Below are 22,596 nucleotides of genomic sequence, written 5' to 3' on the forward strand. Positions count from 1 at the left end.
GGAAGGGCGTCTCTGCCTGCCTGGAGGCTGCGGTGCAGCCCCGGTGTCTGTGACACTCGCAACACCTTCACCCCATCTCCGTGGAGCTGGCACAGCTCTTCAGATGGGCATTACTACTCCTTCCCCATCAATAGGCAGAGCTCAATAAGCTGTCATTAGATCTGTGTGACACCATGGTACGTGTGACTGGACACCTAGAGCATCCTGTTGGGTTTGGGCAAAGGAGAATAAGATCTGGCAGTATAATTTCTGTCACTTGTCTGCTGAAAAAGAATTACAAGCCAGATGGTTTTTAAAGAGTGACTTGGTGAGAACTCAGTAGAAAACAATATAGTTGAAAAGCCCCAGAATGTCCTTTTCCTCCCCTTCCCTCTCTTCCCCTCCCCTCTCCTCCCCTCTTTCCTTTTCTCTTTCCTTTCCCCTTTCCTTTCTTTCCCCTTCCCTCTGAACCCTCAGAGGATTATTCCTCACATTCCCCACAAACATGAGAGCACTGTAGTTGACACTAAGCCAGCTGTGAGCATCTTGTTTTGCAGTGCTGTTGGGCTGCTGGGACTGCAATCAGAGAGCACCTGTTTGTGTTTTCCCTTTTGTTGCTGCTGTGAGTATATTGCCTGATGCAATGTGGTGTAAGGCAACTTTTTACATTACTTTTGTTTGATTAGTAAGTTGTTGCCTGTTTTGCTTTATAGCTCATTTCTAAATAACAGTGCCTTGTCACTGCAAGTTGGATGAGACTGAATGCTTTTTGCACCTGTTTAGTTTGCTTCTCTTTCTCTTGCTTTTCAGCAAGATACATAAAGTGATATTCTGAAACGTTCCACAATGCTCTTTGTGTCTGTCTCAGGTGAGACCCTGCTAGAGACCTTCAAGGCAAAAAGATTTTCTGTTTGGTGTCCCTGTCCTTCCTCCAGAGGCTGAGCATCCCTTGGTGATCCTCCAGAGAGCCTCTCTGTTAAGGTTCAAGGGTGAGGAGGAGAAAAACAATTATCCACAACTAGATAGTGCAGAGCTAACCATCATCTTTTTGCTAATTAGGATTGGTATACCTGTTTACAAGCCCTACAGGTGATGGCTGCTTTCTGTGAGTACCCAGGGAAATCTTTATCTTTGTTTTGTGTGTGTCTTCTGAGACCTCTTCTGGGAACCTTTCAGACACCAGTCACTGGTTTCCATAACATTTTTGCCAGAGAAGGGTTCTTTAGGGACAAGGCATTTCTTGTGGCTGCTCTGATGTGTTCAGTTTTTGCCACTTCTAGCAGCCACTGCAGTGGCTGGAACTTTACAGTTGTCTCCTCCCAGGAAGAAGGGTGAGGATCAGAGACCTATCCGGGTTGGACACAGCCACCAGCAGGGACATTTCCCACCAGAGCAGGTTGCTCCAAGCCTCAGTCAGAATCCCTGCTTCAGGTTGGTCCTCACCTTATGCTTCTATCAGTTAGAGAGCAGAGGCTGAAATTCATCCCATTGATCCCATTGCATTGTAGGTTTCTGTGTCTCAGCTGCTCCCCCAGATTTCTCCTGTAGGCAAGGGAAGGAAATGGGCATCTCCAGGGTGAGATTCCTGTAGCCTGGTTTTACTTCTGTTCCTGTGGATCTCTGCTGTGCTTCCTTCTGTGTGTTATAACATACAGGAGGCTGCAAGATTATTTCAGTCTATGTCCACACAGCATGTGGATCAGCTTATTAGGAAAGAGACAGTTATAAAATACGTATTTCAGAAGTGATGGGACTAAAAATATATTTCAATCTTATTTGGTCTTTTAATTTCATTTTTAAAGTGCCATTAAATTAGGTCAAAGTTTAATATTGTCATAAAGATTTCTTTTCCTGTGTATTGAGACTTGCTTGTTAACTTCACCAACAAAAAGATTTCCTTGGCTTTTTTTCTTTTTTCTTTTTTTTTAATGGAAAGGCAGTAAAATAAAAGTTGCTCACCTGGATCTTTTTCTTCCCACTAGTGTTTGTTAGACTATATATATTTTAATGATTTTTGTACTGTTCACTGTCAATTTTCTGCAAAACCTTTGATAGTAGTTGTAGTATCAAAGAATTGCAGTGAAACTTTATTATTAGAGAATATCCTAATAATGAAAAATCTGTCAAGGTGAAAAATGTTAATTATTGATGCCACTTGAGTCCACAGGTCCAGTCATGCCTTCAAGATACATCTGTGGCTGTAAGGTTCCTTTCCATGTGAACCTTTCTGGTGAGTGGTAGCTTGGGAGTAATCATGTTCTGACTGATACACCCTCAGTCAGGAGAAATCATTTTCTTTGAGCACAAGGCATAAAATTCAGGATTCTTAAAACTAAATAGGCAGCTGGAAACATCTGGCTAAGTGCAGCTTGAATAACACCATATTTTCCCTTGAGAAAAGCAGAGTGGATGTGTTAGCAATGCACTTGTTAAACGAGTTGTAGGATTCATCTTGCCTAAGATTCATCTGAATGTGTAATGGTGAGTCCTATATGCCTGGGCTTGTTGCATTTAGATTACGTGTATAATAATAATCAGAGAGCAACAGGCACCTCCCAGAGTCTAATTCCAACTTTCTTAGCTGTGTGCCTTTGGAAGACAGTTTCTTTCTGATCAGCCTGATAGGTCATTGTGCAGAGTCAGTATCTGCTAAATGTCTGAGTTTGTGTAGCAGGAGGGCAATTAGTGCCACCAAAATGTCTAAGTTCAAACAGCTTTGCCTTTCTCATTTTCCCTTACTGAAGAGACCTTGGGCACCATCTTCATTTTCCTTGCTCTGGCTCTTGGTGAAAGGATTGGAGTGTGCATAGGTTTGGTGTCCCTGTCCTTCCTCCAGAGGCTGAGCATCCCTTGGTGATTCTCCAGAGAGCCTCTCTGTTAAGGTTAAAGGGTGAGGAGGAGAAAAACAATTATCCACAGCTAGATAGTGCTAAGCTAACCATCATCTTTTTGCTAATTAAGATTGGTATCCCTCTTTACAAGTCCATTTACAAGTCCATTACAAGTTTACCCAGGCCCATTTGGATGTGTTCACTGATCTGCCAGGAGCAAGCACACTGCTCACAGCACAATTCCTCACAGCTTTGAGTAGTGTTGACCCAGTTGAGGGACTTAGGAGTTTTTGGCATAAGCTTTTGGACCACACACACTCAGCTCACACTGAAAGGTTGGTCTGAAGGTTCCTCTGTGGTATTTCCCATGCTGTGTGTGCTGGAGTGGAAATGAAGATGCTGAAGATGCTCAGCCCCGGTGAGGACACAGCTTGAGTCCTGTGTCCAGTTCTGGGCCCCTCAGCTCAGGAAGGAGATTGAGGTGCTGGAGCAGGTTCAGAGAAGAGCAAGGAGGCTGTGAAGGGATCCAGCAGAATTCCTGTGAGGAAGGGCTGAGGGAGCTGGGGGTGTTGAGGCTGGAGAAGAGGCGGCTCAGGGGAGACCTCATCGCTCTCTACAACTCCCTGAAAGGAGGTTGGAGCCAGGGGGGGGTTGGGCTCTTTTCCCAGGCAACTCTCAGCAAGACAAGAGGGCAGGGTCTCAAGTTGTGCCAGGGGAGGTTTAGGTTGGAGATGAGAAAGAATTTCTGGAGAGGGTGATCAGGCATTGGAATGGGCTGCCCAGGGAAGTAGTGGATTCTCCGTGTCTGGAGATCTTTCCAAAGAGCCTGGATGTGGCACTGAGTGCCATGGGCTGGGAACCACGGGGGGAGTGGATCAAGGGTTGGACTTGATGATCTCTGAGGTCCCTTCCAACCCAGCCAATTCTGTGATTCTGTGACAGTGTCAGTCTTGTTCCCTTTGAGCCAGCTGAGATTTTTAATGTCTGTTGTTGTCTGGAGTGCACAGAGATGATACACACATTCCAGCAGATTTCCAGCAGATTTTTGGAGAAATTATGGTGGGTGTCCAAGCCTGGAAAAGATCTGCTGCTGGTCATACTGGGTTTGCACTTCATGTTGGGCTTTCAGCTTCTTTGAGCTTGAATTTGACAAGGAAATGCCCGTTCATTGAACAGTAAGCATGGGGCTTTTTTGATGCTCTGAGATTTTATTAGCATTTAGGTTCTAACTTGCTTTTTTTCTAACTTTTTTTCTATCTTCCTAACATGACAAAATGTAACTTCACTGAAACCACAGCTGAGCTCAAGCATTCCTGTTTGTGTCACTGGTCCTGTGTTAAGACTTTGCCAGGAAAAGTGCCTGGGTGTTTTGATCAGTCTACCATTAAATCGCTAGAGTCAATAAATATTAATTTATTGCAAGAGATGCCATTCCTCCCTGTCTTCTTAGTATTCAGATGAGATCTGTGTCCACTGTCAGTTATTTCATAACACTTGATGAAAGAATGTTTAATTTCTTCTGGCTATTACTGGATTAACTAGATCTGAGACAAAAGAACTTGGAAATTTCTTCTCTCCAACTAAAAGGGCAGGACAGAAGTGTGTGAGTGAGGCAGGTGTGCTTGAGGAGTCTTGATTCAAAGTGAACATTTGAAGTATTCTCAGTGAATTGACACTTTCACCTCTGATATTGCTGCCCATCAGTAAATGCTTTCTTCAGTGTTATTTAAAAAACTGTTTGGATCAACAGTGACTCCTTTTGTGACTATGGGTGATGGGTGGTACTTACCTAAAACTACCCTGCATCTTATCATAGAATCATAGAATGGGCTGGGTTGGAAGGGACCTCAGAGCTCATCAAGTCCAACCCTTGATCCACTCCCCCCGTGGTTCCCAGCCCATGGCACTCAGTGCCACATCCAGGCTCTTTGGAAATAGCTCCAGACACGGAGAATCCACTACTTCCCTGGGCAGCCCATTCCAATGCCTGATCACCCTCTCCAGAAAGAAATTCTTTCTCATCTCCAACCTAAACCTCCCCTGGCACAACTTGAGACCCTGCCCTCTTGTCTTGCTGAGAGTTGCCTGGGAAAAGAGCCCAACCCCCCCCCTGGCTCTTATGGTGGATTTGCTTCTTACCTGGCTACTCTTAAGGCTACGTTTGTGTTTCCCATGGGATTTCCACAGATCTTGCTGTCAGAGCCTGTAAACTGGCAAAAATTTAAAAATTCTTAAGAGTGCAAACCAGTTTTTTTGTGGTTCTGCATTTCAGAACCATTAAAAATCAGTCATCAGTCTAATCTTCTGCACAGTTTTTTAGTCCTCTCTTTAATTTACAAGCATGACAATTTTTTTAATTAATTAAGTAATTACTGCTTTTACTATAAAATCTAGCTGTAAAAATATTGTCATTTATATTTTATTTGTAGCTTTTTATAGCATATGCTCTGGGCTTCATGCTTTACACTTACTTACTGTTTCTTAACCACTTTTTCCCTTTGGATTCTTCCTTTTTTTTTTTTCCTTTACTTTAAAAAAAAGCATGTGGATGACACAGGGACAGGAGTTGGACTTGATCCTGATGGGCCCATTCTAACATTAATTAATTAATTAACTCATTCTAACTCTATAATTCTATGATTCTAAGTAATACCTTGTTCTATAGCTTCAGCCACATGATTTGCTGTGGGAGTGGGAGGAGACCAAGTACTACATTTTCCATGTCAACCCTCTGAATTGCTCTGTGCCACACAAACCACTGCAGCTGTACAAGAAGGAGCTGCTGAAGCAGTGCCTGGACCTGTGATCACACAGGAGGCACTTGGAAAACTGAGTGAACACCAGGATCAGTGCCCAGCTTGGACCTTTGTGATGTTTGTTTAGGACCACTGAGTCTAGAGCAGATAAAGGGAGGTAAAACATCTTGTTTGAGGTAAGGATGTTTGACAGCAATGCTAGGGTCTGGGCTGGCAGCTTTTAAATATTCCTGCCTGCTGAAGGCTTCTTGAATTAAGCTTTTAAAGGGCAATGAGGGGTTTGCTTGGTGAAGCAAGGTTTACAAAAAGCAGAGGGAATGGAATAATGAGCATGGGATTTGCTAGCCTGTGTTGGCTAAGGAAGTGTCCTCATTTACATGGGAAAAATAAATAGTGCAGGTATATTCATGGTGGTGAAGTGGAAGCTTTTTAGGCTATAGCATAGCATCTTTAACCTTAGTCTTTTGAGAATTGCCACTGAAGGCAAAAATTTTTGTTTACAGTTTTGAAAAATGGTTAAGGTTGTGTCTGAGAGAGAGTTGTTAGGTGGAAAATAGAATTAATTGTCATTTGAGGGATATAACACATCTTCCTTTGTTTCTGGTTTGTGGTGTGCAACAAGCTGGACTTGTACTTTGGTTTACCTGTGCCTGGTGCTCTCAGTGTGGGGAGCTGTGAGCATGGTGTGCAGGGAGGGGTGTTCCAGGGGTGGCTCTGGAAAGGCAGAAAGGCAGCAGCCTTGATGCTGGGCTGAGGGAAAAGCTTGGGTAAATCCATGGTCAGAAGCATGTTCACTTCAACCAGCAAACAGTGAAAAAGGGGGATAGCTTGGGAAGGAGATGTGTGGAGGCTGGGCTGATGGTGCTGGGTAGGGTGACATCTTATGTGAGGTTTTTATATGAGATTACATAAGATTATATGTGTTTATATGAGATAACTCAGGAGGTGGTGTGTAAGATCCCATGAACACCATGACAAAAAGGAATCTTGTGGTACCATCCCTCTTCAGTTCCCACCCACCCAACTGTAGGGCTAAAACTGGACCTAGCATTGCAAGAACAGCTTCACCTGGCAGAGGGAAATGGAATTCCCTCCCTTTGCTGCCCACACTCACCTCTGGGCAGCCCAAGGTATCTCAGCCTCACTGGGCTCTGCTGCATCCCCAGGCCCTTTGCTGAGGAGCTGCTCATCTGGGGCTGTCCCCTCCTTTCAGCATGTTGGGCAGTAAGAATTCCTTTGTAATGCTCATCCCAACATGCATGTGGTATTTGTTACTCAAACAATGCAGCTTGATTTCTACATCCTAATGCTGCTCTCCAATCTCTTCAATGTGTCCGTTTTTCTCTCTCTCTCTTTTTTTTTTTTTTTTTTTTTTTAAATGATGAAATCTGTAGAATTGTTTCTAGCACAGTTAATGAGGATCTTTCTTGGAGAACTCTGCCCTGCTCTCACTAGTTGGTTACAGCTGCTTCCTCATTTTTCCTAACACTTGTCATTATTAGCTGGCAGGGCTCACTGATAGGGTTTTAAACCAGATTTGAAGGGTAGAGGGGTCAATAATCTCATGCTTGCCTGTAACAAAAAGTGGGGCAGCACACCAGGGGCAGGAGGATGGAGTGCTAGGAAGTGCTAATAAGGGCTCTCAATTTGTTGCCCTGAAGCAATCCAGGGAGGGTGCACCCAGACACCCCAAAAGAATCCAGGGGGATTGAGCAGCATCACCCAATTCCCCCCATCTGTTTCCATCCCTGGGCTAAATATGATCATTCCTGGCACAAAAATAGGAACCACTGGGGATGCTCCCTGTCCCTGAGGGCTGCTGCTGTCCCCAAAGGATGCTGCTGTCCCTGGGGGAGGCTGGAGGGTGACAACTGCACCCAGGCATCTCAGGGTAAGCCCCTCCACCCTGCCCTGAGCATGGCTACCACGTGGACCAGTGGGGAATGGGGTCCCCTCCCTGTACCCCTGGCCTCAGCTATGCTTGGTCCCCAGTGTCCCCTTGAGCCCAGGTGCAGATCTTCAGCCCCACGACCAGAGAGATGCAGGGGACAGAAGCATTGGTGACCAGTGCTAACTGGTGACCACACTAAGAGGGTGACAGAGCCATCCCAGTGCCTCTGTGCCAATGCTTGGGCAACAAACAGGAGGAGTACAGGGCCACGGGGAAGCTGTGGCAGAGTGGCTGCTCCTGAAACCTGGTGGGATGAATCCCAGGATGGAATGTAGGGACAGAGAGGTCTAAGCTCTTTAGGATAGAGGAGGAGGGGAGGAGGTGTTGCCCTCTGCATCAGTGACCAACTGGGGAAGGACAAGGAGCTGACTGGGTGTCTGTGGGTTCAGATTAAAGGGAAGAAGGGAGGAGGTGATGGGGCAGTAAGGGTCTGCTGCAGGCCACCAGAGCAGCAGAGCCCAGCAGATGGGGCACTCCACAGGAAGACAGAAGAGGCTTTGTGTTCACAAGCTCTGGACCTTGTGGGTGATTTCAAGCACCCTGACTTCTGCTGGAAGCAACCCAGGATGTTCCTGGAATGCATAGGTGATAACTTCCTCCTCCAAATGGGAGAGGAACCAACAAGAAGAGGTACTGTGCTGGACCTTGTTCTCACCAACAGGGAAGGGCTGGTGACCACCATGAGGCTCAGGGACAACCTTGGCTGCAGTGTCCATGAAGCACTTGAATTTATTTATTATTTAATTTATTCCAAGCTTGCAACCCTGGACTTGAGGTGTGCAGAGTTTGATCTCTTCAGGGATCTGCTGGCCAAAGTCCTGTGGAACAAGCCTTAGAGGGAAAGGGCCCAGGACAGCTGCTCAGTATCCAAGGATCCCCTTCTCCTGTCCAGGTGTGAGTGAGCGTGGTGACCTGCTGTCTCCAAAGTTATTTTTTCCTGAAGAGAAAACAGCAGTGCAGACTGTGGACAATCCTTCATCTCTAGGATATTGATCACTAGGGTATTGACAAGAGAGATGAATGTTCTAGAAGAGGTGGTAGTGAGAGCATCTTTCTGTCTGCACTCTGTGTGCTTCCTGTTGGGCCTTTACTTCTTCAGTGGAATAGAAACAGAAACAGAACACCGGTGGTTGGTTGGCCTTTTTTTTTTTTTTTTTAACCTACAACTTAGAGATTTTTGGATTTTTGCCAGTAAAATACATATGGGGCAGCAGCAGAGGGCTCCAAAAAGCAAGCAATGCATTATGATTGTCTTAACACTTGAGTGGGGTGGGGTGAGATTTCCAACCAGAACTGTGCTGCTCAGCTCAGCCAAGTTGTTTGAGCCAGATCTGCCATTCCTTGGATCCCTGTTGGGAACAAGGAGTGCACCTGGGTTTCTTCTAGCTTCTTTCTCAGAGCTGGCTTGGTAACTGAGGGCAGAGATCAGTCTGTGAGGACAGGTACCCTTCCTCTGTCTAGACTTCAGTCAGGAGCGAGGCTGGAGTCCTTGCCAGTGAAGACAGGTAAAGAAGTCAGTAAAGTAATCACTGAGAAGCTCAGAATTCTCCATAGACTCTAATAGACTTTGTCTGTTCCAGTTTTCTAATTTAGTGTTTTATTTAACATGACATTTTGTAACAGTTTGGGTTTCAATCCAGCAACTTTAATTCTGAGTTTAAAACACTTGGTATGTAAGCCATCCAGGCAGTGTTCAACACTTGTTAGATGTCCTTTGGGAATGGAAAAGAGGAGTTACTATTTTGTCCCCAAAGTGATTAAGAGATTACAAGAAAGTATTGAAGGGTCTTTAGGTTTATTTATATTTTTTTAATTTGTTTCTTTTTAAGGAGGATGCTAGTATTGTGTGTGAATCCAGGTCATCAGAGAGTGAAGTGAGACTCTTCACATCAGGCAGTGAGCCTGGGAACAGATCTGTAGCAGAGGGAGATTCACCTGTAAAACCCTCATGTAGAAAAAGAAGAGAGAGTTCACATGGTGGCAAATCCCCTGGTAAGAAGAGATTCTACATTTTTGTGGAGATTACTGAGACAGCTCCTTTGAACTAGTGGTTACAGAGAGGGGAGAGCAGAATAGCCCAGTTACTGTCTGTACTGGAAGTACTACACTGTGCCTTCTGTTAAAATACTATACTTGTACAACCTCCTGGTGTACTTACCAACAGGCTCCTATAGATATGTTTATGCTAATGACTCTTCTTTGGAAAAAGGTATAAATTATAGCAGTAAGCAAAACCTGAAGTCCTGAGAGTTGTCTCAGAAACCATCTTGAGACAAAGTCCATAGCAAGGTTTGCTGGAGGGTGACAGCTCAGAAGGAAACACTGAGTAATGAGGTGGTAACTAAATTAACAGGGAAGAAACCCACTGGAGTGATGTAGTGTACAAGTCCAACCCTTTTGTCTCAGATCACTAATTCAGTTTTGTACCAGTCTGCTGATGTGTTTGCTGCGCTACAAGAGGAAAAAAAAACCCAAAAAACAAGCAGCACAACACCTGAGGCCAAACAATCCACAAATTGAGTCACTAAAGGGAAAACTGAAATGTCCCCAGATGAGAGAAACACAAGAGGACACATCAAGTGCACTTTGGAGACATTCTAGAGGAGAAGCTGGTGCAGCCTCCAAGTCTCGCCAGCAGCTATTTCCCTCACAGTTGTTCATCCAAGAGCTGCTTGTAGGGTTTGAAGTGCTGTTGCTTACTTCAAAGGGTAGTTTCTAGGTTCCAGATAATGATGCAGGTTAATAATTCAGCTCATAACACTCATCAGTTTCAAGCATTTAAGGAATGAAATATTCTTGTTGGGAAGCTGAGAGAAAAGGCTGGATGTCATCTTGAAAGAAGACAGGCTTTTGTTTAAAGCACAGGATTGTAACTTCTTGTTTGGTGACTTCTTGGTGTAATGGATAATTAGGAAATATCTCAGCTTTCATATCTAAAGCAAAACATTTGCTTAAATTGCCAGTCATGAATTCATGCACAGGAACATTTTGGAAAGCATTACCATGGGATTGTTGCACAGGGCTGAAGTGCAGTGACACTAATGCTCATGAGCAACACTTAGCATAGAGTCTGCTCTCTGGGAAATGGGGTAGTTGTCCAGCTCTCCATTTTCCACTCTTTTCTCCATTTTCCACTCTTGTCCCTTTTAAGCTTGGTGGACATGTCAAGAGCAGAGACAGGCAGCACACCTGAGCCAAACCTGGTCAGGCTCATGTTGGCACAAATAAATTGAGTACAGCATCCAAGCCCTGAAGCTGGCACAGCAATCTCCTCCCTGTCAGCTGAAGGCTGGAGCAGACAGTGTAAAAGATAAGTTTGCTCCTCTTGGTTTGACTGCACATCTTTCTGTCTGTACCTCTTTTTTTCTGGGAGTCTTTGGATACAGCTTCTTCCTTAATCTTTCTGTGCTAAAATATTGCATCAGGAGAAGTTGTGGGTGTTACTTCACAACTTATCCCCTGAAAGATGAAGTCCTACCTGTCTCCCTCTGTTCCTTTCAGTTTCAGTTTTTCTGCACTGGTACATAGTCTGCTGTGGAGAAGGCTTTTGTTCCATCTGTTTCAAGTGGTTGATGACATAATTTGCTTTTCTTTGCTATGTGGTGACACCAAGTCCTAGAAATCACACAGCAAGAGCCAACATGATGTGGTACCAAATGCCACTGCCATGAAGATGGAAGGAGAAGTCACTTCTGTGAAACTGACTGGGAACAGCTCTGGGCAGGGGACACTGGCAGCAGTAGTGCTGTTGTGACTTTATTAGGGTACTTGTTCCTTTTCTTGACATGAAGGATCTGGCCATGCATTGGAAGGATCTCTGTTTTACTGTGAATCAAGGCAGTTTTCAAAAAAGGAGTCTCTTGTTTGTCCTGACACCATGAGTCTTCTCAAGGATCCTGCCTGTGCCACCACCAGTTTTCTGTATTCTTTGGAAAAGTCTGAACTTGGTGTAAACAGGAAGCCTTATAAACTGTCTCAACATTTTCTCACTGGGAAGCAAATTGGGTTTAGTAATGTATTTAGAATCTTTTCTGTACTGTTGTTGGAAGTTTCAGTGTACTCAGCAGAGATGGTGTTTTGTGCTCTTACTGTCTCTGCTTGAGGTCATCCTGTGGCCCTCAGCTAGGAGCTGTGTATGGAACAAAGGTGTAGGAAAGTCACAAGATTCTAGGTCTGCTGGGGTCAGGGATTTCAGGAGTGTGGCTTTAGGAAAGATGAGCAAATTTACTGAGTGATTAACCAGGAAATGTTCTTCCTTCCTAAACTGATGCTCTGTTCCAGCAGCAAATGTATCCTTTCTTGGGGGCATCCATTACATATGACAGCTGCTGCTTTTCTACATGAATGGGGAATTCTGCTTTAATAATTTTCTAATGGTATCAGTAATGAGGAGTTATTTTTGCTATTGTTTTAAATAGTTCCTGAAAATAAGTTTTAAAAGTTGAAAATATGTTTGTATTTATACTGATAGTGTTAAGTTTTTAATAGCTATGCATTAGTATTTCTGTTACTGTTTATATTTTAGTATACAGAAATATAACAAAACATTATATATACACTTATTAACACACACATTTGTACATGTTTATGTTACTACTTGGATTAGTTCAACCAGTAAATAATAAATAAATCCTGTGACCAGATTTTTAAGCTGTATTTTTGTTAATGAGGACAGAGTGGGATTTACCTCGAAGATATTCTTTTCTGCTCCTGTTTAGGCAGCAATAAATGCAACTTTTAAACTTAAATGAGTGCTGTGTTTGTGTTATCTTAAATGGGCAATAACAGCTGAAAGCAAGCTATGCATTTCAGCAGTTCTTGCTGACACTTCTATCAACAAATAACCATTGCCACAGGCAAAGGTTTAAAAAAAAAAAGCTGACCAATTCTCTGTTTGCCTCATTTTTTAATTTCTGTGGAGTGACTCCAGATTGGTTGGGGTGCCTGTGGAGCAAACCCCTCTCCCTGACAGGCCCTGCCCAGGCCCTGCTGCTCTGAGCCCTCCAGAGGCTCCGCCGCTCCCTGCCCTCTGCTCGCAGCCTTGCTTTGACGTTACGGGTCTCACCTACACCACTCCTCACCCCTCGGTGATGTCAGGGGGAGAAGCGCAGCCAAGTTCCGCAGCTCTGACATCAGCCTCACCTAAAGCAGTTCGCAAACGGCTCCGGCACCTGAGCGAGCGAGAGCCAAGCACAGGCCTGGGCCGCAATGGCCGGGCCGCGGGACGAGGCTGCCGCGCACCGCCCGCCCTTTGCCGCGGCGATCGGGACCGCCCTGCCCCGGCCTCGTCCTCTGCCCCGGCCCCTGCCCTGCCCGGGCTTCAAGAGCCGACCCCAGCCCCTGCCCCTACCCCGGCCCCTGCCTCTGTCCTACCCGGGCCCCGAGCGCCCGCCGGGCCGCGCCTGCAAAGGGGCGGCGGGGCGAGAGGGGGAGCCCGCGGTCCCGGTCCGGCTCGTCCCGGGGGGCGGTGGCTCCGGCTGCTCCACCCTCACTTTGTGTCAGCAGGTAGGAGAGCTCAGGCCGCCCTGGGCAGGACACGGCCCGCCTCAGCCCCGCTCTGGGTCCCGGTGGGCACGGCTGTTCCTGGGAAGGAGGCGTTTGGGCAGGAGCTGCGGGGCTGCAGCCCCCGCGCCGCCCCGGCTGGTTCCCTCCCCGGTAACGCTCAGGCAGCTGTCGGGCTTCGCTTCCCATGTCCCGGGTTTTAGTTTCCTTCGTGCTCCCTGCCTGGAGAGTAGAAAATTGCGTTTGCTGTAGCCAGAGGAGAGACTTTGGTATTTTCAAGGAGTGTTTCCGAAGTGGTTTTGGGTTCTGTCTCAGGTCCGCAGATGACATGCGGACACTTCACTTGCAGCCATGCCTGCCCCGGGAGCTTTCTGTCTGCTCTAATTTTCTCCCTTTGATCTTGCTGGGTTCTCTCTCAGGCTGTGGAGCTCCACTCTCACCTACCTGCCTGCTGCATGCGAGCCTGGGAGATTGCTTTCTCTGTTTTTAATTTTTAATTTTTATTTTTTTTTTTTTAGAAATACCGATTTTTATTTCTATTTTTTTTTTTAATAAAAAGCAAAACCAAACGTCATCAGACCCACACAGTTTTCTTAAGTTACTGGAAGTAGCTTTTTCCTAGGATTTACAGCAACCTTCCCATCCGTCCTGGCCCCTGCGGACTCCAGCAGGCACACTGCCGAACAGGTTTGCAGATCTGCTTTGCTTTTTTTTTTTTCTTTTTTTTTTTTTTTTTAGATCACTTTTTCACTTCGTAGCAGTGTGATCGCTGTAACTATGGTTTTAACTGAAAATATCCTCTGTCTAAATTCGCTCAATTATAGAGAGTCCTTCATGTGTTTCATGTGACCTTTGGGCAGTCCATGGAACTTAATGTTTGATTTTGTGGGGCTTTTAATTCGGGATCTTCTTAATGTGTGCTTGGAAGTGGCCATACCGGAACTCAGGCGAGCACAGAAACAGTGCTAGAGAAACCAGATATGCTGTAACTTTTTGCTTGTTACCTGCTTGGCTTAGTATTGAAACTTTTAAAGTGTTTTGGGGCCTGGTTTTTGTGGGTTTTTTTGTTTTTTCTGCATTTTTTTTTTTTTGGTTGGTTGGTTGGGTTTTTTCCCCTGGGAACATGAAGGGATGAAGAGAAGCTCCGTGCTTTATTAATTATCCTGGAAAACTGCCCCCGGAGTCAGACTCTGAACATGGACAGCTAGAAGAAAAGTAAAGTCGATTTGCAAACTTGAATGAACCACTTCTGGCATGAGAAGGATGGAAAGGATCAACTCGATGTGGAAGAGAGCGGTGCAGAAACAAACTTACTTTTCACTGTAAATTCCAGAAATACTCGCTGCGTAATTTCTGAGAAGGATACCGGTAATTGCAGATAACATTCAGGGCGAAGAGCTTCATCTGATGTTGTGGGAAATGCTGGCGAGAGGGTGAGGTGCTTCTCAAGGCTATTTGAGATGGATGTTTTGAACCTGTGGATATTCCTAAGCCTGGGGTGGGAGACACGAGGACACCACATCCCTGGAAATGCCTCCCCGTGCCTCACCTATGTGGGACTGACGATTCCCTCACGCTTCCTGGTGTTCCTGTAGATCTGAACTGATTTCTTGCTAGCAACCTGTTTTGCTGATCTTTCCGGATTTATCTGCTGGAGGAGGGACTCGTTACCGAGGATATATATATATTTTTTTTTTTTTTTTAAATGTGTTTGTTTAAAATATGCCTTTGAGCTCCCAGCGGCCTTTGAGCACGTGGCACCAAGGCAGGGAAGCAGTGATGGTGAGAAGCAGAGAAGTTTCCCGGTGAGCAGCGCTGCCCGGTGCCCGAGCCCCTCTCTCCCCCGGGCTGGGAAAAACTCCAGGAGCTGTGCCGAGGGCTAGAGGTTGCCGCAGGGTGAGGACTCGTTCCTGAGCGGTATGTGTGGCCCGAGCCTGGTGCTGCAGCTGGTAGCATGAGTGCTGGCCCCCCGCTGCAGCTGGCTGTCCCCTGGCTCTGGCTGCTCATGGCGACCCTGCAGGCAGGGCTTGGCCGGACCGGGCTGGCGCTGGCGGCTGCCGTCGAGTCGGAGAGGGCGGCGGCACAGAAAGCCATCATCAGGGTGATCCCCCTCAAAGTGGAGCCCATCATCCTGGAAGGGGAGTTCGCCAACGTCGCCGAGGTGACTCCAGCCGAAGGAAAACTGCTGCAGGTAAAAGCAGCTTTGTTTCGCTTGGGTCCACCTGCTTTTACCTCTTGTCCTTTCCCGCCTCCCCCCCCCCCCCCCCCCCCCCGTTTCTCTCCTTGCTGCTTCAGCTCCCAGAGTGTTGCCTTTGATTTGGTTTCCTGAGTGCAGATTTATAGCCCAAGCGACGAGGCAGTTTTTCCATGAGCTGTCCACCGGTGGGGTTTTGTCTCTGTGTTCCTGCTTCCCAGCCCTCTGCACTGCCTTGGGGCAGAGGGATCATGCAAATGCTCGATTCTTCTTCATTTGATCACCATCTGTAGCTGGGCCTGTGTTCATGTTGAATTTTGGATGTGGTCAGTTGATCCCTTAAAGAGTATTTTGTGTATCTCAATCAATGTTAGAAAGCAGAAAATGTGATATTTTTGTTTTTGTGAAATCCCAAAGGTTTTCTATACTTGCTGAGAGCTGGGGTTCTGCTACAGCTAAAGCAGACACCCAGACTTGGCCCACCAGAATGACTGACCCCGTTGTCTTGTGTATTGCCTGTACCTGAAAGTTGAGTTTTGCCCACCCAGTGATTCCTGTGGTGTCACCACCATCTCTTTTTATAAGTGAAATGGATGCTGGTTTCTGACCCTTACCAGAGAGAGCATCAGAGTATCTCCTCTTGAGGTGCAGATGCTGCTGCCAGACAGACTGGAGCTCCTGCATCTGCTCAGTTTTGAGCTCAGTTTCTTGAGAGCTGGAGTGTGCTGTCTTGGTTATGTTGAGCAGTAATTTACTCGGCAGTTGTGCATTATTCTTGAAAACAAAAAATAGAATTAGCCTGCATTAATATCATATCAATTTTTGCATGGCTTTTTTCAGTCTTGACTTTCCAGATGTGGTATATTGTTGTCTTAATTACATTTGTACCTTGGAAATTAAAATTAAAGTGACAAAATTTGTATAATCTTATAAGAAATACGGTTGAGCCAGTTTTATAATATGGTCACCTGTCTGAGAATGAAAATAAGCAATATTTGACATTTAGAAAGCTTGCTTTTCCATGCCTTTTTGAACAACTTAGAATGAAAACTATGCTAAGCAACTGTATTACCAGGATAAAAAATATCTTAGACCAGTGTACTCACGGTCCTGTTCTATCATGAGGCAATGTCCAGGAAAGTCAATATTTATTCCTTACTAAGGTGGTGTTGCAACGGAGCACAAAGTATAGAGTGGGATCTGTTTGAAAGGAGAGGATCAGATCCTCTCCTCTGTGGATGTTTTTAGCCAAGTGCTGTCGCACCATGTGGGAGTTCTGTGTCACCTGCCATCACAGTGCCACAAACGGAACGTTTTGAATCCTAAGCCATGAATGGTGCCAGATTTACAAATGGACTTCAGCCTTTGAACATCATCCTCAAAACAGAGAGGGCTGGGGAAACACTAATCTAATCTGCTGGGTTTGTGTACACGGATACTGACCTACACTGTCTATGTTTTGGGGCCTTGATTCCGTCCCTGTGTGCATGCAGGTGATTGTTCCTCTTCCATATCCCGCAGAATGCAGAGTGGAAAATCCTCCAGGTCTGGTTTCAGATGGCAGTGTTGGGATCAGGGGGTCAGGCTGTGCCTCCTGCAGCAGGATGTTTGCCCAGTGCCAGGCACCGTGCTCTGGGGAAGCTCAGTCAGGTGCAGCTGTGGCCTCTCATCTAGTTCCTACAGCCCAGTTCCTAATTCTGCCACTGCATATCAAAACTTGGAGTATAAAATGAAACTTTAAATCGTTTGGGTCCTAATTCTGCAGTGGGTTCCTTCCTCTGAAAGGACAAAGTGGGAAACAGAGCCTTAACTGAGAAGGTACAAAGCGAGTAAGTAATTAATGGAAGGAACTATTTTTAGCTTGCATTTAGATAGTCAGATATTAAATACACCTGAATTAGGCTTTATTGGGACAAATCATTGACCATGTGGTTATAAACATCCCAATACTGCAAAAATGTTGGGTCATGTGCTTAACTTTGATGTCATTGGAACTGTTATTTAAATGAACTTAAGCCTGTTCACACATAGCTGCACAACTGGTTCCTTACATGTAATGGAGGTGCAGACCTTGATTAGGTTTACAATTAATGAAGTTAGGAAATCTAGTTTTTTACACCATTTTTGGATAGGCCTGTTTAGTTATGTCAGGTCCTGTAGGATGCAGTCAGCTCTGGTGCCCATCATATGAGAACCCAGACTGTAGAGCTTAGCTTGGAAAAGCAGAGTGGATGTCCCAGTCCTGTTTCCAAAGCAGTAGTCCCTTAGGTTGGTGCTACAATGGGATTACCTAAGTGGTGCAGAGTTAGCCCTATATTTAAGTAAAGTTCTCTTTAACTTATAATTATCTGCATAGTGTTCTGGCCAATGTATCTTTAGAAATACCTCCTTAATTTAATACAGAAAATCTTGCACATAAGTGGTGGAGCCTCACCAAATGTACTTCTACCAGAACATTTTTTTTGTTTCATTTCTCCCTGCCATATTCTCTATCATGGTCTCCAGAACCCAACTTTGGTCATAGTGTGTTACATTTTTAGAAGCTAACTTTAAAAATATCTTCTTTATCTATAATAAAATAGCCCAATGATGAATACCTCCTCCCACCCCTCGTTCCTGTCATCAGCTTTTCTGGGAAATCTCTGGATTTTCAGTTTTTCAGGTGGCTGAGTGGCAGTGGGTGAGCAGGTGGATGCTGAGCAGCTGCCCAGGACCTGCTGCTCTCTGTCCCTTTTGGTTCAGCCCAGGCAGCCTCACCTCTGGCACTCTGCACTGTGCAGTGATGCAAAGGGAGAGGTATTTTGCAAGAAGGCAGAGCCACTTCAGGCTTTATAGGTCAAAACCCAACACCATAGACTTCTTAGAGGAATAATTTTCCAGCTTGCTTAGAGCTAGCACATGCTCCTAGCATTAAGTGTTGCTTAACACAGGAGAAGCAGCCTCATGAACTGGTTTGCAGTTTCTAGCTGGCTGGAAGTTCAGATCAGGAGCTTGGGCTTCTTCTGCAAACAGGCCCAGGGAAGTCAGGAAATGGTCCTACATTGAAGAGGGAAGAACCAAGCCTTAGACAAGTCTGTTGGAAAGAAGAAATTTGGATGCTAGCTGGAACGGGCAGTCCATGGGGTGCTAAGGATTTGCCATGCACTCTCAACTGCAATTCCCAGAGCTGTTTGCAGATGGATTAATTACCTGTGCCTGTTTTACAGCCTCCACTTTTGGTCTGGCTGATGGGTTGCTGAATTTTGATGAAGAACTCTTACTGGTGTCTTAGTCTGTACCTGATACATGAGGTACTTGACATTATCAGTTTGAAAATAGATTGGAAAATGAGAAAGGTCTTGGAAAGGAGAGAGCTGCTGCAGAGACTTGAGAGAAGGAGACAAGATTTTTCCAAATGGAATTACAATAGTATTCACATGCAAATCTAATTGTGGAAGAAGACAACTACTTATTGAGTAATTATTCAGAACTTAAAGTTGTTTTTTTTTTTTTTTAGTAAGGATTCTATGCAAGAATACATAATAAAAATTGAACACTAGTATCTTTGAGGTTTTGTAACCCCAGTCTTGTATAGAAGTGTAAGGATGATACTGTTAGTATGTGAGGTGTGGCCAGGACCATTACAGCCTCTGGAGCTTGTATTTTGGAAATAATGCTAAAATTGGAAAAAAGTCTCAAATTATATTTAAAAAGATATAAACTCAGACTAATGTATTTATGATAGGGAAGGCAAATCAATCAGCAGTCACTCATCACCTGACATGCCTACCTGTAGAAGAAGTGTGTAGATGTGTAAAAGAGTGGAACAGTCTTCTTATTTAGCAGGAAATAATTAGTTTTCCAAATATGAATTATTTCATGGTAAATCTCACAATACTTTGTCTAATTTCTGTATAATCTGAGCAGTTACATAGTTTGGTGACTGTAGGAAAAAATCAACTTTCCTTTACCCACTGAGCACATTGGTTTAACTTAAAACTGCAGGAAGAAAACCTTGACAACACAGAACAAGCTCCTGGTCCCCAAAAGCAAGGATTATTCTTGTTCCTCTCCCTGCAAAGAAATAAATTCTTTAAGAAACGTAGTTTTTAAAGTCAGTCTTGTGTTTAGGGAGGAATCAGAATTCGAGGAGGATCCTGAAACACCACTTTTTAGGTGGTGTACAATTCAGAAGCTGTAAACACAGATATATTCAGAAGAGGAGCATGGTGTGTGTGCATAACAGCAATGATAATTAACCCTTGTAATTGCTGCAATGAGCCCAACACATCATCCTGGAAACAGAGGCTGCTTTCCCTGTTGTTGCAATGCATAGGACTATTGGAGAATTATAATCACTGACTTAAATAGAGGGTTACACTCCCAACCCATAAGAAAGTAAATATATTAGTAGTCTTCTATACTACTAGCTCCTGGATCAACAAAAGGATGTTGAGTGCAGAATGTTGACAGAGATCAAAGAAGTGGGAAAGTCTAACCAAATGATAATGGGGGCTTAAATTACCTGTGAATAAGCTGGTCAGATAGCACAATAAGAGTAAGTTCAAAGAAACAATTTCTGCCTCTTGGAACAGCTAGTACTAGAGTACACAGAAAGATATTCTTGACTTAACATTAAGTAATGTGCAAGAACTGACTCCAAAGTGAGCAATAATTGAGCCACTTGTATTGGCTGCAGCATAATAAAATTCATTGCTTAAGTACCAAAAAGTGGAACTTTGACACTAAGCTTTAGAACAGGAAATTGCACTAAAGTGAAACAGTGAGATGAATGGCTCTTAGAGCTTAAAAAAAAAAATAAATCTTTAGATATGATATAGAGACTACTCAGGAAAGTAAAAGCCATCTTGGGGAACAAAGCATTGACTCAAAAAGGCAGCAGTAACCCAATGCAAATACATTGGCACTGCTCAAGAAACAATCCAGGCCAAACAGATTTGAAAAAGAGAACAGATAGTGCAGGATTGGCATAGTACATAGCATAACCTGCAGTGCAGATTAGTGTGGCATTAGGATAGGATTTAGGTGTATCTGAAAGTTGAGCCATTAAAATCCAAACGCAGAGCAGGGAGTCTCAGCTGCAGTGAGCTGCTAGAGAAAGCTGAGTTTAGAGCCTGGTTCTGAACTTCCTTCCCTCTCCTGAGCAGCAGAAGCTGAGTGGGAGCTGGGCACTGCATGGCTTCTGTCCTGATCCAGAAAACATCTGGTGGCAAACCTGCTGTTTAAGAAGCCTGAAGGACTTTAAACCCAGATCTTCCAGCTCCGCAGTACACCAGCTGGTCCCAGCAGAAATATTTATGCCTCGTGTAGGTGTAGATCCAACCTGAAGAGAAGATTTTCAGTACTAAAAACGTGACAGATCTAGAGTCCAATAATTACATAAGAGCACAATAATATGCCCTTATTATAGGGGTATTATAGGGATAAATAAGAGCTACAAACCCAACTGCATCAGAGCAAAGATACATGATCAGAAGGCTAAATCACCAGGGGCTGGAATGAGTGACAGGCAACAGAAGACTTGTGGCCACACACATTTGTCCTGGAATATCTCCAAGGAGCAAGTGGACATTTCCCAAAGATAAGCTGGCAGAGGGGTGAGATTACAGATGAAGGGAAACAGGTCTCAGTCATTTCTGTTGGCTGGAGCCAGGCTGGGGTTGTGGATGAAATGGTTCTGAACCATTAGAGAAATAACTTTTTGTTCTGCACCTCCATAAAACTAAAGATTTGGTAGGTATTTTGTACAGATTATGGAAAGCTATTCTAACTTGTGTGTGAATTCATTATTTTTAGATGAAAACTTTTAAAAATTGCCAAAGTAATACAAACATCACAGACTTTGTGTGATCAAGAACTCTGTTGTATTTGACTTTATTTTGGACAAAAAAAATGACATTTATGTGTTATAGATCTGTTGCTTTTCATGCATAGATCTCTCAAACATGCCTAAAACTTTCTGTGGTCTAACTCCCAAAGTCTTACTTAGTCTGCAAACAAGAAAGTTTTAACTTAAAAGGAGAAAAAGTAATAAATAAGTGTCATGGAAAATGTGCAGTGTAGCTTGATCTTCAGATCTGTCTGTCTTCAGTACAACAAAAATTGTGTTGCATGGGTTGCCAGGAGTCAAATATATATGAACTTAGTGTTTATAAAGAAAGCAGAGCTGTAAGGTGACCCTCAGTACAGGGGTATATAGCACACTCAGGCAATAAATATTCATGTTTTATCACCTTTTTGGGCTTTCCTCCACTCTAGGTCTTGAGATTAGATACAGAGAGGAGCACAGGGTGTAAAGCAGGCATAAACGGCATGGATGGTCATAGTGGTCACTTCTGTCTTGAAGTTCTGTGGCTTTATTTTTTTAAATACCTGTTCTTTTTCCCATATTTTACCAGCTGTAAAGAACAGGAAGCATTGGACTGTACCTTTCATGTGCCCATAACTCTTTCAGCCTACATTAAGGAATCATCATCACATCTCATGCTCCAGAGCTTTGGGCTCGCTGTCAGCATGGGTCAGGCAGGAGATGGAGAAGAGTTGTCTTGGGGCCTTTTCACCTTTTCTTTAGCAGCATCAGAGATTTAGTGCCATACCTCAGCATAAGGGGCTAAAACGTGTGTGTCAGTGCTCAATAGTAGGAGAGAAAATACTGTTTCCCAGAAGCTTGGGTTGTGTTCCTTGCCCTGTTACTGGCGGGCACGAGATGAAAGGGATCGTCAGGTTTAAGTGGAAGACTCTTCCCCCTGCAGCCATCCAGTTGAAATGATCAGAAATTTTGGGTGTGTATCCTCTTCCTCTGCAGCTTGAGACATGAATCATCGACCTAGATCAACAGATGTTTTCTCACTTCGTCACTTCCCTCACCTAAAGGGCTGGTTAAGGGCATTTAGTGCCTCTGTGATCTCTCTTTTGTTCTCTGCCTCAGTAATTTGGTTTCCAGTGATCAAATGGGTTAATCTAATGTGTGCTACTGTGCTCAGTACCAGGATGGTGGCAGGAGTGTTGTGGTTTGTCATATACAGAAATTCTTCCTAGGTAGCTGAATTAATTCCTCTGGCCATAAACTCTCTGAAACAAATCACATATTTTACCAAGTTCAGCTATGACATGTTAATTTTTAATGTAGGTGGAGCAGTTGGGGGGTGAAATTTGCTATTCTTTGGAGACAAGAATGTGAATTACATGAAAGAATAGAATTTAAACTTCTGTCTAAAGCACTTCAGCTACTGTTGTTCTATGAGGTCTTTTTCAGCCATGCAAATTTTACTCCAGGTCTGACAAGTGCATTGGTACAGAAAGGACACAGACACTACAGAAACTCAGAGAGAAAGATGTTGGGATTGAACTGGATGCAGATATCAAAAAAATTCATAGCACTCC

General features: G+C 44.4%; 1 protein-coding gene across 3 annotated transcripts in view; it reads left to right on the forward strand.

Annotated features, from left to right (window-relative positions):
- The first annotated feature begins 14,103 nt into the window (after positions 1 to 14,103).
- RNF43 (ring finger protein 43) overlaps positions 14,104 to 22,596 on the forward strand; it is a 65,127-nt gene continuing 56,634 nt past the window's right edge. For all 3 annotated transcript variants that reach the window (XM_030462728.1, XM_030462726.1, XM_030462727.1), the window contains exon 1: positions 14,104 to 15,210. In XM_030462728.1, the coding sequence (XP_030318588.1) occupies positions 14,974 to 15,210 (237 nt within the window). In that variant the 5' untranslated portion in view covers positions 14,104 to 14,973. The remainder of the gene's footprint in view (positions 15,211 to 22,596) is intronic.

This window comes from Calypte anna, chromosome 19 (assembly GCF_003957555.1).
Source record: "Calypte anna isolate BGI_N300 chromosome 19, bCalAnn1_v1.p, whole genome shotgun sequence".
Lineage (NCBI taxonomy): Eukaryota > Metazoa > Chordata > Aves > Apodiformes > Trochilidae > Calypte > Calypte anna.